This window comes from Musca autumnalis, unplaced genomic scaffold, assembly GCF_047663935.1.
Source record: "Musca autumnalis isolate F117 unplaced genomic scaffold, ASM4766393v1 scaffold_4, whole genome shotgun sequence".
In the NCBI taxonomy this organism is placed as follows: Eukaryota; Metazoa; Arthropoda; class Insecta; order Diptera; family Muscidae; genus Musca; species Musca autumnalis.
Window position 1 is genome coordinate 132,393,855 of NW_027411977.1, and position 15,693 is coordinate 132,409,547.

Here is a 15,693-nt window from a genome sequence, read left to right on the forward strand (position 1 = left end):
TAGGATGTTTGGGCTATATCGGTCTACGTTTCTGTATAGCCCCCATAAAACGGTACTTCCCGATTTTCGGTATTTTGAAAGTTGTGACCTCAATATACCACTGAAATGTTAGGAATTTGGTATTAGGCTTCGTTGGGAGTGTACAACTTTCCATCTGAAATTTGTCGGTATAGGACAACGTCTTCATATAGCTCCTGTAGAACGGTACCTCCCTATTTTCGGTATTTTGAAGGATTTAGCCTCAATATCCCACCGAAATAGCTCGTTGGTGTAATAAAGCTTTCCACCCGAAATTTGTCGGTATAGCTCCATGTCTTCATATAGTCCCCATAGAACGATACCTTCCGCCGTTCTTACTTATTGTAAATATGTTATATCTCCAAAACTAGTGAACTGTTTTTTTATGAAATTTGCCGCAATTGGTCAAGGTTTTCCCGTGGTATGTATAGTTTTATGAATTTCGGAGGAGGTGGGGCAACTTCTCCACGTCCTATTTTTTAAACGCTATATTTGCGAAATTTATGACCATATCGGTTTGAGCATTAATATTGGAAGAAAATTTCGGTTGTGCCTCGGACGACCCAAGGAACTTATTTGGAACAAAAACACGCTTGAAAATGAAGACCACGCCCACTTTATCAATATATATAATACTCACAAAACAACTGAATCTAATTTCATGAAATTTTCAGAAATGTCATGTGACGAAAAAAATTTCATATTAATTGTTCGTTTATGGCAACAAATTATATAAAAACTATACGGTTTGGGCAAATCTCTTGCTATTGATCCCCAAAACCATATTCCGCCAAAATACAAATATACAATACAAAGGTTTTTTGCGATTTATTACAAATGCGGACTAAAATGAGAATTATCTACTACTTGGGGGTGCCAATAAAAGAATAGCAAAAATTACCAAATCGATGATTCCTTGGAGAATTACCAAAGTAGTGTTCCTCAATGAGTTGTTTATCCACTTTGGACATTCATTGGAGATTTAGTTAACCCAAAATCAAGTCTCGGCATGTTCCACTCTAAGGGTTCTGGCTCCCCAAATTTTAGTAAATCTAGATCCTTCGTTGGAGCATCTTTTTCGATTTTTTCTTTAAATGGACCCAACAATTTTATAGGGTTTGATATCAGTATTCTGGCCCGAGGTATTTATTAGTTTAGTATTGTTATATTACATTAACAATTTCCACAAATAAGATTAATATGTCATTATCTGGCCTTTGAAATGGTGGTAGTTAAACTTGTTTGAGATTTCTGGATCCATTATACTGACTTTCAAAATAATGACTATTACATATTTCCTAATTATGTCAGGATGTCTTCCCAATCATTATTATGTCCGTAAACCCGACTTGGCATACTTTTTTGCTTGGTAAAAAATATACAACCCCAAATTTCGGTATTCCAGCTTTCTGTTAAAATAAATGAAAATGTTACTTATGTTTAAAATTTTCGTTTTTATTCACTTGTAAATATGCACGGCGGCAGCTAATTTGTTGGCGACAGAATTTGACGGCGTCGGGCGACTTTTGCCATACGTAATGTAAAAATTGCATCTGACAACGCGACACGACTCGTGTCGCAATACGGAATCGACCCATTAATTTTGAAGACAATTGTGGTTGTGCCTCCGACGACCAAAGGAACTTATTTGGAGCCAAAACGCCCTTGAAAATTAATACCACGCCCACTTTATCAACACGTAAGACTCCCAAAACTACTGAACCTAATTTCATGAAATTTTCAGAAAATGTTGAGGAATGTGACGAAAATAGGATATACATATATGTATTTGTTGATGAATTTCGGAGAATCCTGTTTCTCGCAAACTAATTTTCGAGACAAAGTGGCTGTGTCCCTATCAATTCTTCTTAGTTCTGGCCCGAAGTCCCGACCACGGCCACTTTTTAAATATATTATGTCTCGAAAACTAACGAAGCGATTTTCATTAAATTTTGTGTATATGCATAAATTTCGTTGGTAGCATGTTATTTTCCCTGTTAAATAAATTATCAGCCCAATTAGAAACATCATCTCACCTTGAGTTTTCTCACACTAGCCTCCTCCCTTATTATAAACATCATATCGCCGCGAGCGCTGTTATGTTCTCACTCTTCCCTTACTATAAACAACAATGGGGTGAGCAAAACTCACGTTCGTGAGAAAAGTAGCTATTATAAATGTAAAAAATTAAAAAATCAAAGTGAGTTGAACAAAAAAATGTAAGTATGGACATTTAAAAAAAAATACGCAAAAACGAATCGTTTTGTATTTGTAATGATAATTAATTGTGTTTATTTGTGTTTTATGTTGAAAGTAACAAATAAAAAAATTATTTTTGCATCCATGCAGGTTCATACCGACATTTTACGTGGTATGTACATACATATGTATCAATGACGGAAGGAAGACCTAAATCGAGTCTGGCGTAATTTGGAGGCGGAGGTGAACTCAGCAGGCCCAACATCATCGCTGAGTGGATGAAAGCCTGGGTGTAGGCTGGTATAGTCCGGGGGAGAGGGTTCAGTTAACACCACCGAAAAAAATACTAAGGAACTGATGAGGACTTGTGGAACGAGGTCCGTGATATTTATAAACACTAATTATGAATACACTGGGATCTAGTAAAAAGTTAATAATCCCATTGCGATACCATACTATGCTAGGGCAAATAAAATAAACTCCTTTTCCTTGTAACAAAATCTACGAACTTTATTATTTCTTATCAAATTAAAAACAAACTTATATACACTATAGGGTTATGACTTTTTAGCATTGATCTCATCTAGTGAGAATGAATGAACTTTTGCCTATAAATGCCTAAAATAACATTTATTCCATTTTATTATAAAGTTCCGCACAAACAACATTGATTTTTTTTTTTTTTTGAAAAAAAAAATACTATGAAATGAAAAAACATTTTCCCAAAAAAAGTATTTCCTGATGCACGAAAGAATGGCCTTTTGTCTATTAATAACTAAAATAGCTTTTCTTTTTAGATGTTGGAAAAGGTGCCGCACAAACCACTTTTAATTTTAACGGTACATGAAATAAGGTAATATATACAGCCCTATTCTGAACATTCCCATGGGAACTGTTTCCCATGGGAGCGAAATTTCCCATTCCCACGTTTTCCATATTCTCAACGACGTGGGAACGGCAAAAGATGATAGCTGCAATTTCGAAATTCGAAATCAGTTACACCAAATTATTACTTTTGGGGACTGTAATTTTGTTTTGTAATACAAAATGCCTATTTGCATTGAATTCGCGGTTTTTGAATTAGATTAGCAAAGCACAACTCACTTAATTCAACAACCGTGCATTAATTTATGGATTTTTTAAGTGAATGGAGTCAACGATGTGTGGTGTTGTTCTAATAAGCACATTTTCTTCAGAATTTGCGAATTGGTGTAAGCATTTTTTTAATTAGTAGGCAAACATAAGTTTTGTGTAAACTAAATAGGAACTTTTTAAGTTTGCAACGAATTTAAAAATTGTATGTTTATTCGGAATAATTTTAGTTAGGGGTTTAACGCGTATATAGCTAGTTTTATTTATTCCTAATGATCGCTAGAACTCGTATTTTGCATATTTTTAAAAAAATTCAAAAAGATAAATTCGGATATTTTTCTCGATTATTACATATTTCAGAAGACGTATCTCAAAAAAAAAAAAAAAAATAAATAAATAAATAAAATACGTTTTTGATTGAATCTAAAACTAAAACACATGCCCTTGCTAAATTTCAAGCTTCTACGTTCAAAAATAACGATCCTATTCAAGAAAAGGCATTTCGGAAAATGGAATAGCATTGCAATAATTTGGCATATATGTATGTATGTACGTTTGTACGATCGTTGCCGTGTCGTTGAGGAGACTAACACGTTTTCAATAGAACGTTAGTCGTCTGATTTAAAAAACCAGAAGGTTATATTACGAAAATGAATAAAAGTTGTAAAGATTGTATACTAGGGTGGGGCGATTAGTGTGGAAGGAAAAAAACCTTAATGAGCCCTTCGAGTTTCTGATTCCTGGGATTGAACTGAGCAAAAAAGTCCTCTGGACGATATATCTACCGTGAAAATCGAGCCTCCCGATTTTAACTTTAAGTTTTTTATTGACGTTTTTTGGATATTTTGGCATATAAGAGCCAAACCATTGAGATTTTCGATCCAAAGCAAAAGCAAAAATTGTAGCCAAGACAGTAGTTGAAAACTCTCTAATACATCGCAAAAACATTGGAACGCTCCTTCAGGCAGTTTTGGCCTTAAGAACGTGCAAACCTTTCGGAAAATATCGATATGTCATTTATCGAAAACCCCCACAAAAAAACTATAACTGAATTTCTCACAATTTTCAAAATAAATATTGAACAAAACAAAAAAACATTCAGCCCTATTCTGAACGCATGGGAGTTGGGAATTTTTTCCCATTCCCACATTTTCGTATTCTGAACAAAATTTTGTGGGAGTTTTTTTCCCATTTCCCATCTCCCCTCATTCTGAATGAAGTTCGAATTGGGAATTTGTTCCCATGGGAAAAAAGTATACATTCTCTATCTTGAATTGTGGGAGAATTTTGTGTCTTTTTGTGGGAAAAATCTCCCCAGCAAACAGTGTGGGAGTTTGAAAAAAAAAATTCAAGAAATTTCATATTTTTATGAAATTTCATATTTTAAGACATCTACACGACAAAATTATTGCAAATATTTATAATCGCCATGTGTTTGCTTAATAAAAGCATACAAAATGTACTGTAAAATATGTCATTAGTAGACTTCGGATTTTGCATATTCTTATATGATACAAAAACCTGCAAGAATCTAACATGTTTTACACCGATAAAAAAACAAAACAAAAAAGTAGTAAAAATTAGTAGATTTTTGCAGTTCTGGAACAGACCATATGTATTGAAATACGAGAAAAAGAGTCATGGTTGATTCTATTAACGCAGAACAACAAGTAAAAACAAATCAATTTCAAAAGAATTTTTGGCAATAATTATTAAAATATATTGGAAAATAACCATAATATACAATCTTTACAACTTTTATTCATTTTCGTAATATAACTTTCGGGTTTTTTAAATCAGACGACCAACGTTCTATTGAAAACGTGTTAGTCTCCTCAACGACACGACAAAGATCACAGGCGTACATACATATATGCCAAATTATTGCAATGCTATTCCATTTTCCGAAATGCCTTTTCTTGAATAGGATCGTTATTTTTGAACGTAGAAGCTTGAAATTTTGCAAGGGCATGTGTTTTAGTTTTAGATTCAATCACAAACGTATTTTATTATTATTATTATTTATTTATTTATTTTTTTTTTTTTTGAGATACGTCTTCAGATATTTATGGTGGCGATATGTAATAACAAGCAAAAATATGTAATAATCGAGAAAAATATCCGAATTTATCTTTTTGAATTTTTTTAAAAATATGCAAAATACGAGTTCTAGCGATCATTAGGAATAAGTAAAACTAGCGATATACTCGTTAAACCCCTAACTAAAATTACTCGGTATCAACATACAATTTTTAAATTCGTTACAAACTTAAAAAGTTCCTATTACTTTTTACATAAAAATTATGTTTGCCTACTAATTAAAAAATGCTTACACCAATTCGCACAATCTGAAGAAAATGTGCTTATTAGAACAACATCACACATCGTTGACTCTATTCACTTAAAAAATCCATAAATCAATGCACGGTTGTTGAATTAAGTAAGTTGTGCTTTTGCTAATCTAATTCAATAACCGCGAATTCAATGCAAATAGGCATTTTGTATTACAAAACAAAATTACAGCCCCCTAAAAGTATGCTATCATAATTTGGTGTAACTAATTTCGAATTTCGAAAATTCAATTCCCATGATTTGATGTTCCCACGTCGTTGAGAATATGGAAAACGTGGGAATGGGAAATTTCGCTCCCATGGGAAACAGTTCCCATGGGAATGTTCAGAATAGGGCTGATTATATTTTTGAAAATTATGAGAAATTCCTTTATAGTTTTTTTGTGGGGTTTTCAGATATAAACCACTATAACTAAGCCATTTGTTAACCGATTTACAACAATAATAGCTTATTCAAAAGATATTATTCATCCCTTTAAAAGTAAGAAGGATCAAAAGAAATCCGTTGTGGAAAAAATAAGATATGCCCGTTTAAATTTGAAAATATAAGAAACTCAGATTTTCATTACTTTTACTGTTATAAAAAAATAAAACGAAGTGACCCAAACGAAGTAAAGGCATTTTCGTTCTCCATGGATCCCAACACGATGGAATTTTGCATCATAACGCTTGAATAATTTTCTGGTAAAATTTTGTAGCACAATGTCATTTATCGACATTTTCTGAAAGGTTTGCACATTCTTAAGGCCAAAACTGCCTGAAGGAGCGTTCCAATGCTTTTCCGATGTATTAAAGAGTCTTGGCTACAATTTTTGCTTTTGCTTTGGATCGAAAATCTGAATGGTTTGGCTGTTATATGCCAAAATATCCAAAAAACGTCAATAAAAAACTTAAAGTTAAAATCGGGAGGCTCGATTTTCACGGTAGATATATGGTCCAGAGGACTTTTTTGCTCAGTTCAATCCCAGGAATCAGAAACGCGAAGGGCTCATTAAGGTTTTCAAATCGCCCCGGCCTATTGTATACATATATTATGGTTATTTTCCAATATATTTTAATAATTATTGCCAAAAATTCTTTTGAAATTGATTTGTTTTTACTTGCTGTGCTGCGTTAATAGAATAGACCATGACTCTTTTTCTCGTATTTCAATACATATGGTCTGTTCCAGAACTGCAAAAATCTACTAGTTTTTACTACTTTTTATACCCTCCACCATAGGATGGGGGTATATTAAGTTTGTCACTACGTTTGTAACTACTCGAAACAATCATTGTAGACCCCACAAACTATATATATTCTTGATCAGCGTGCAATTTTACATCGATGTAGCCATGTCCGTCCGTCTGTGGAAATCACTCTAGCGTCCGAACGGATTGACGTAGGTGGATGAAATTTTGGGAAAATCTATTATATGTACGTAGGACTTTTGGTATTGAAAGCGGGCTATGTAGGTCTACGCTTTCGTATAGCCCCCATACAAAATGACGCGTGACGCGTCGTCATTTTAAGGAATTTTTAAGACATTTGTCCCATTTTACCACCGAATTGGTTGTTATTTGGTATTTTGTGTCTCCAGAGGCCAAAAAACATTCCTACCAAAGTCGCCCCATTCCTACCATATAACGCCCCATATAAAATACGCGTCATTTTAATATATTTTGAATGTTTTAGTCTCATTTGACAACAGAATCGGTTGCAACTTTGAATTTTGCATTTCCAGAGGCTAAGAAACATTTCTACCATAAAATGTTTATATAGGTCCACGTTTTGATATAGCCCCCATAGGACGATATCTGCCGGTATTTTCAAGGTTTTGGCCTCATTATCACACCGAGATGGCTGAAATTTGGTATTTAGCCTTCGTTTGGGTTATAAAACTTTCCCCCAGAAATTCGTAGGTATAGGTCCACGCCATCATATAACCCCCCTTCCGATTTTCGGTATTTTGAAGGTTGTGGCCACATTAATCCACCGAAATGACTGAAATTTGTGGTGGAGGGTATAAAAAGTTCGTCCCGACCGAACTTAACGCCTTTCCTACTTGTTTTTGTTTTGTTCGATAACATAAAGGAAAATTTTTTATCGGTGTAAAACATGTTAGATTCTTGCAGGTTTTTGTATCATATAAGAATATGCAAAATCCGAAGTCGTCTAATGACATATTTTACAGTACATTTTGTATGCTTTTATTAAGCAAACACATGGCGATTATAAATATTTGCAATAATTTTGTCGTGTAGATGTCTTAAAATATGAAATTATATAAAAATATGAAATTTCTTGAAATTTGTTTCAAACACCCACACTGTTTGCTGGGGAGATTTTTCCCACAAAAAGACACAAAATTCTCCCACAATTCAAGATAGAGAATGTAAACTTTTTTCCCATGGGAACAAATTCCCAATTCGAACTTCATTCAGAATGAGGGGAGATGGGAAATGGGAAAAAAACTCCCACAAAATTTTATTCAGAATACGAAAATGTGGGAATGGGAAAAAATTCCCAACTCCCATGCGTTCAGAATAGGGCTGATAATATAAAATGATATATATGTAATAATACAATAATAAAATTAGTGAGAAACAAACGGTTATGTCATTTTGGTTATGCCGTGTACCGTGAAAAATATAAACTTTAAAAGCTTTTTGTGCGGAAGCTTTTTTTTATCAATCACTTTATAATTAAGATTTTCTGTTATCTTAGATAAAAACTCATCAAAATATCATACAGGGATACAAGGCTGTAAAAAAGTCATAACCCTAATGCACATATCTTACCGCCAATTTCCAACCAATTCGAATGAAATAAAAACAAAGTGAATTTTGAAAGATTTTCGTTCAGACATAATGTTTCATTTTAATAATCATTTTGAAAATAGCTTTCATAATAATTGTTAATATTTGTAGGTATGAATATATAGGGGTAAATATATAAAACAATTTTGAATTTCTATATATAAAAAATAATTACAAATAGCATCTGTAATACATATCATAATAAATATATATAAAAATGATAATATGATAGTCATAGCGTTTTGTATTTAGCATTTGTATTTGTTAATTTAGTTGCCTGCTGCCGCCATAAAGAAGCAATCAATTTTAAAAACAATAAATTATATAAATTACAAAAAAATAGTAATAATATTAATTTTTATCATTAATGTGAGGCATTATTTCAAATGGGATAATTATTGTATAATCTCATCATGGTGTATTTAGTTGTAAGTGTGTGTATTTTTGGGTTGCTTGTTGTAGGTGTAGATGATAAAGAATTATTTTTAAAATAATCTCATTTTATAAGGAATAACATTGCATTTTATATTTAATTTTTAATATTGTGTCATTGTTCTTTTTATGTTTAGGAGAGAAAATTAAATGTTGCTTTATAATGTATAATAAAATTTAGTGTTGCGTGTAAATTGTACAAATAAAATCATTGTTACAAACACATACACAAATTTATAAATAAACAAGAAACATAAAATATCAATTTTAAAAACATAAAATTAAATCAGTAATAAAGAGTGTTCTTAAATTTAAATAATCTATTAATAAACAAGTAAGAACAGACTATAGTCGGACGGGGCCGACCATGTGATACCCTATACCACTATCCCTGTGCACTAGCTTTCCGGGCTAGCTGTTATAAGATGTGCATTAGAAATTTTACCAATTTTCACACAAAAGTTTTGATCAATTTAACCCGCTAAATATTATCCGATCATACCGTTGACTTGCACGCTACTTCTTCATCTCAAACCAAAACTACGTTTAAAATTTCGCGCCGATCGGACTATTATTGCGACCTACAGAGCGGCTACAAAATCGAGCAAAAATTTTGTTTTTGGTCCATTTCATCCCTTTAACATTTCACGATCATCGCCAAAAACTAATCAGTTCTATTCTGGTCCAAACCCGACCTCCATACTAAATTTCGTGACAATCGGTCCATAATTGCGGCCTCTAGCTTGATTACAATTTTTAATGGACGGACAGACGGACGGACGGACGGACGGACACACATCGCTAAATCGCTTTATCTCGTCGAGATATGAAGTTTGGTATACCACATGAGGGGTCTACGACGAATATTTCGCGGCGTTACATGAATTTTTGGGAAAACAAACTTATTATACCCTTTTCCACATTGTGGTATAGGGTATAAAAATAATCAAATATTTAATTGAAAATATATATTTATAAATAATAATTATAATAAAAACACTTTAATTTAGTAACACATATATTAATGTAAACTATCGCATAGCATTGTTTTTATTATTGGGTCATCTAGAAAATGCAAACTGTTTGGTGTATAATAAAATGACGGAGTTGATGTATGGGATGATGTATAGCATTGTTTCTTTATAGATTGTTTATTTTTTTTATGTAAAACAAAATAGTTTTTCCTATAACCTATAATATGTTGATCCGCAGTAGCATCTTTATAGATAAGTTTGCCTGTAAATATCTATATATTTGGTTGTAGGGAACAAGGTAAGCTTAGAAAATATGAACATACTTCCTATTTTTTCATAATGATCGGTACCAAGACTGCCATGATTATCAATTTTCCAGATCATCAACGTATTAGAGTATTATTTGCCTGTTATGCCAATGTCAATTTGTTATGCCATTTTTTAATTTATTATAAAAAATATGTAGATAAAAATACAAAAACAATAACAACACTGGGATTAGGGAACTATCTTCCAATCAATCAGATAAAAGCAGACAGAATGCCACAAGAATACATACATCGGCGATTTCTATGGTCGAACAAATATCTTATAGGAAATATTGGTCAGTGATCTAGGTCTAGACACATCTATTACATTTTCCCTTAATTATAATTAGATTACAAGTTCAAAAGCTTCAGTCGCATGTACGGATACTGCCGTTCCATTAGGAAAAAAATTGACTAAATATGGAGTGATTTTTTCCAAACACGACGGTTTCATTTCCATCATCCACAAAACATATTAATTTTAATATTTTTCCTTTTTTAATTTTCTTAATCATTCTCTTTGGAATTAATAAAACATTCCATTTTAACGGAATTTATTGTCATCGATTAGAGAACACTCCTTAAACTTGGGCTAAGCCATCTATTCCAGAAGTATGGGAACGTTATAATCTATATCTGATTTTTTGTCAGAGGTCTAGGCCTAAACATACATACATATTTTTAAAATTTTTCCTCAATACTAGATTAGATTACAAATTCAAATTTCTTAGTCGAATGCGCCGATACTGTCTGTGCCATTAAGAAAATAAACAGAATATAGAGTGATTTTTCCAAACACAACGGTTTTAATCCTAACATCCGTAAAACATATTAATTTTAATCTTTTTTCTTTGCAAATTATAAAGCTCCCCAATTTTATTTTTTCCTGTTTAATATTCCTGGAATTTTTTTATATTTATATTTCTGAGAACAGACCTTAAACAGAGAAGACCAGGGACTTAATTATGTGATTCGATCGAGTATTTGCTCGGGAAAAAGATTTCGACACGATAAAAAAGTGGCATTACTATAAAGGTCGAATAAAACAAACCAAATTGATAGTAGTGGACGTGCCCTAAGGTAGAGGGTATAATTTTGTTAAACAAAAACTTTCAAATGATATATTCAAATTCGACGACTTACATAAGAAAATAGTGCTGTTTATCGAAAAAAATAAAATGACACAGATCATTAATACCAATACATTTATAAATTAATAACCTCAAAGCGGTCGATATCGTCATATGGTGGCTATATCAAAACATGAACCTATATTGAAAACAATTTTGCAGGGATGTTCCTTACTCACTAAAATCGCAAAATTTGGTTACAAAATGTGATCAGAAGCCCTCAAAATGCTTCAAATGAACTGCACCGTTATATGTGGATGCTATATCAAATATATATTTCAAATTTTTGCTAAATCGCCCGATTGCAGGTAAAATTCTAAAAAAACATAAAATGGCGTGATACCGTTATAGGGGGGTTTATATCCCGGTGGTCGCAGCTAATATAGTGAGAAGTTAATAGTTTGAGAGGAGCTCCCCAAATGTGTATAATACTAGAATAGAGGGACACCGCGAGACTTTTTAGATGGGGCCTATGGAAAAAGGACTCATTAGAAATATGCACTTAAAAAGATTCCAAAACAAACCCTGTTGCTTTATAGAAACCTAACGCTAATATACATATTTGCTTCAAACCCCAGTTTAATACGTGAGACCTTATTCTATCGGATAGCAAAAGGAACTTTAAAAAAGTCCAATAATTCGTTATTATATGGTTCATACAAAATCGCCGAATTTTCTTGCCTTTTTGATTATTTTTTTCATCCTGAAAAGGGGTTTTTTAAGGTACCATTGACTCGACGCACAGATGAGGAAGCCTTCTAGTAATTCTATCGGATAGCAAAGGAAATTTTAAAAAAGTCCAATAACTAGTTATAATATGGTCCTCACAAAATCGCCGAGTATTTTCGGCATTTTTGTTGACTCGATGCACAGAGGAGGGAAGCCTTATAGTTGTGCAGTCTCCATGTGAACTCGCTGGTAGGTGCTTGAACATTTCCTGTTCCATTGCTCTTTAAAAGTGGGCTTTCGGGAGGACTTTACTAGAAGATTCCGTATAAACGTAGAATTCCGAGGTATCAGCACAAACGAACACAACACATTTTCCTTTTCTTCCTTTGCCTCAATTGCCTTGTTTATATCTTCGAAATTATCGCCATATTAAGTCTAAGAACTCCTTTCAAATGTTTGCTATGTATTGTTTGAGATCTTCGGGGCCGCCTGATTTAATAAAAATGCACGTGGTTGATAGGATTCATCACAAAAGTGTTCCAATTTTCTTCACATTCCCTCCCTCTTTGTCAATTACAATGGCCATTTGCAGAGTGCAATAGAACATTTTCGCGTTCTTAGAGATGGTCGGTCGTTATGCTCTTTTGCAGTCCATATCTTTATAAATTTGCGCAATCTTAGAGACCTTCCTGGGGGACTAATATACAAATTTCTCCTTTCCAAATGTGTATATACTCACTCCAACTGGAACCCCCAAATCTTCTATAATTTTACTTTTGTCACAAATCTATTGATTTTGGGTAGATAAAAGATAGATATGTATGTTGAAAATACATACATATGTATAATATACGCCAGACTTGCTCACCTTCTCTGCTCAACAATAATTAATCATGCAAAATGTGACAACATCATTGTGCCACTCAAGCTAGAAGCTAGTCTTAGCAATATGTTCAATCTCTAGGATGTTTTTGCAGTTCCTGGCTCTTAGCTGTGTTCTAATAGCTTCGTTCTAAAATGGAAATGTTTACCCTTTCGTACGCAGATGAGTTTATGCATACTGATAGGTATTTGTCATAAAGAAAAATATGTACTCTAGCAGATACAGGCTGCACCAATCATGATATTTGCGAAATACAAACCGCCAAATAATATAAATGTACATATTAACTTTTCTCTATACCTCAGAGAAATGTGTTGTAAATTAAAATATGCATTTACGCACATATAACCAGGCAACAACAACATCGATATAATCGAGAACATTATATTGGATCCGTGATAACATTTATGTAATATACACATGTAAATATGTACATACATATGCATTAGTGGTGTATGTGGAGGCAAACGTTTAGTCTTATCGCATTGTAGGTACATACATATACCTTATATAAAATATATGTAAATTAAAAGTCATCTCTTCTGAATTTGAAAATCGCCAATGTTGTATTAAGATGACATTTGATGTTTGATTTCTGAATGTTCTATGGGTGCATGTATGTAAATAAGTTTGCCGATATGAATGCAACATTAACATTGATATGCGCTTACGATTTCTTACCCCTTTTACGAGGGTAAATGTCTTGACAATTTTTTTAGGCTAAATGAGTTCATGTCAGTCTAGTCTATTGCGAGGAAAAGCTTCTGAGTATTATTAAATAAATATATTTCTTATTTTGACGTAGATTTGTATAATATTAATACTCAAATAGTCAAAATGTATATATCTCTTTAATTGGACTCTGAAAAACTAGTATCTGTTAAAGTTATTAACGTTGTCGTCCTTAGTTTCAGACAAATGAAAAGTTTTACCATATTTTGAAAATGCAATTCGAGAAAAAATCTATCTAAAAAATTACAACAACTAAATATAAGAAATGGGAAAATCATGTTAAGGGACTGCGAGTGAGTGGTGAGGTGAATGAAAATAATACTAAATTATAGCCATAATACAATACTAAATTTATATAATAATGTATCATTATAAAACTTTTGCCTTAATGAGCAACAGAAACAAAAAAATAATAACAATTATTATAAATTAGAACGGGAAAATAGTTCTCTCCCCAGCAACAAACAAAATAACAACAATCGAAAAAAGATGCAAATTTTGTAAAACAAAAAACGTTGTGTTTTGTATATTTTGAAAATTTTGAATTTTAAGTATGTATATTAAACTAAAATATATGTATGTAGGTATGTATTAACATGCATTTGTGGTAAATGTTGTTTTTGTTGTTGTTTGTGTGTGTTTGATAGTAGTGGGGAAATTTGCGGAGTTCTAATTTTGTATGCTCATCTAATGGGGAGGATTTTGGGCAGCTATATGTTGCAGATGGTGTTGTTGTGGTTGTTGTAGATGAATCTGCTGCTTTTGCATTTGTTGCTGTGGATGCTGCTGTTGCTGATAGATGAAGCCACCACCAACGACAACAGCACCACCACCATTACTGGTTGTGTGGACAACAACGTTATGTTGTAACGGCTGCTGCTGCTGATGACTGGCAATTTGTGACGTATGATGGACCATGTGATTCGGCGGTTGTTGTTGCATATGATGCTGTTGTTGCTGCTGTTGATGATGAAGAATTACTGCCTGCGGATGGGGATGCTGCTGTGGATGATGGTGAGGGTGTTGTAGATGATGATTAGCAGCAGCAGCAGGAGGCAAAGGTGAACCAATGACTGCTGAAGGCACAACATTGGCGGAACTAACCACAACCATAGGACTCATTGCGATTGTTGGGCGTTGAGCATGTTGCGGATGTAAGTGGACCATTGCTTGCTGCTGTTGTGGAGGATGTTGAGGAAGGCTGTGGTGTTGAGAATTCGGGGTATTAGGAGTTTGAGGCCTAGATAAGCTTGAGATTTGATGCTGGTGATTAACCAAATGTTGTTGTTGCTGCTGATGATGGTGCTGTTGAGGAAGGGCTGTTAACGGAGTTGTGGGGGCTGGTGGCTGCTGTTGCTGCTGAATGTGCAGCATATGGGGTGTCCTTGGTGTGGATGGCACATTCATAGATGATTGTTTAGTTGGGGTTTGTGTTACTTCGCTTGCATGCCCATTTGTGTTGCCTTTGACCTTTTCATTGTTGTCGCCACCGTTGGCTACTGCAGAAGCTGCCCCACCATTGGTTGCATCATTTGACTGAGATGTTGAACCATTTTCCGTTGTATTTGTTGTAACGCTGGCGTCACTTGAGGCAGAGGTGGTGTTACTGGTATTTGTGTTTGAGGGAATTGATGTGGTTGTGGTGGTGGTGACGGTGCAATTGTTGTTATTTATAATTGTTGTGGAAGTGGGGGGATTTGTTGTATTACTGGAATTTGCCACGGCTACTGCTGCTACTGCGGAATTGGACGTTGAGGATGTGTTGGTGGCGGTGTTACTGTTACTATTGTTGTTGCTAGTGCTAGGAACAGTTCGATTGTCAGTACCTAAAACATAATTTATGCCAATTTGATTAGAACAAAAATGTGTTTGAAGAAAATACAAAACAAAAAGAAAATGGAAAATAAATAAAACTAAAAACAAATTTGTTTGCCAATTTAGGGACAAATTAAAATACATAAAGAAGTAACGAAAGAAGCTAGCTAAAAATTTTATTTTTTGTTGTTCTACTTTGATTTGTATAAATAATAAATATCTTTCAAGAGATTGACTTTATTTCATACCTAAAATCATGTTTTTGGTATCCTGAACATTGTTAACATTAACA

The 15,693-nt window shown here is 33.4% G+C and overlaps 1 protein-coding gene across 10 annotated transcripts in view; it reads right to left on the bottom strand.

Annotated features, from left to right (window-relative positions):
- LOC141402809 (uncharacterized) overlaps positions 1 to 15,693 on the bottom strand; it is a 152,442-nt gene that overhangs the window by 42,538 nt on the left and 94,211 nt on the right. For 8 of the 10 annotated variants that reach the window (XM_073984782.1, XM_073984785.1, XM_073984786.1 and 5 more), the window contains one exon: positions 10,041 to 15,412. The exons of the other annotated variants lie outside the window; for them this stretch is intronic. In XM_073984782.1, coding sequence (XP_073840883.1) covers positions 14,274 to 15,412 — 1,139 coding nt within the window. In that variant the 3' untranslated portion in view covers positions 10,041 to 14,273. Of the gene's footprint in view, positions 1 to 10,040; positions 15,413 to 15,693 lie in introns of those variants that run through there. 10 annotated transcript variants of the gene reach the window in all.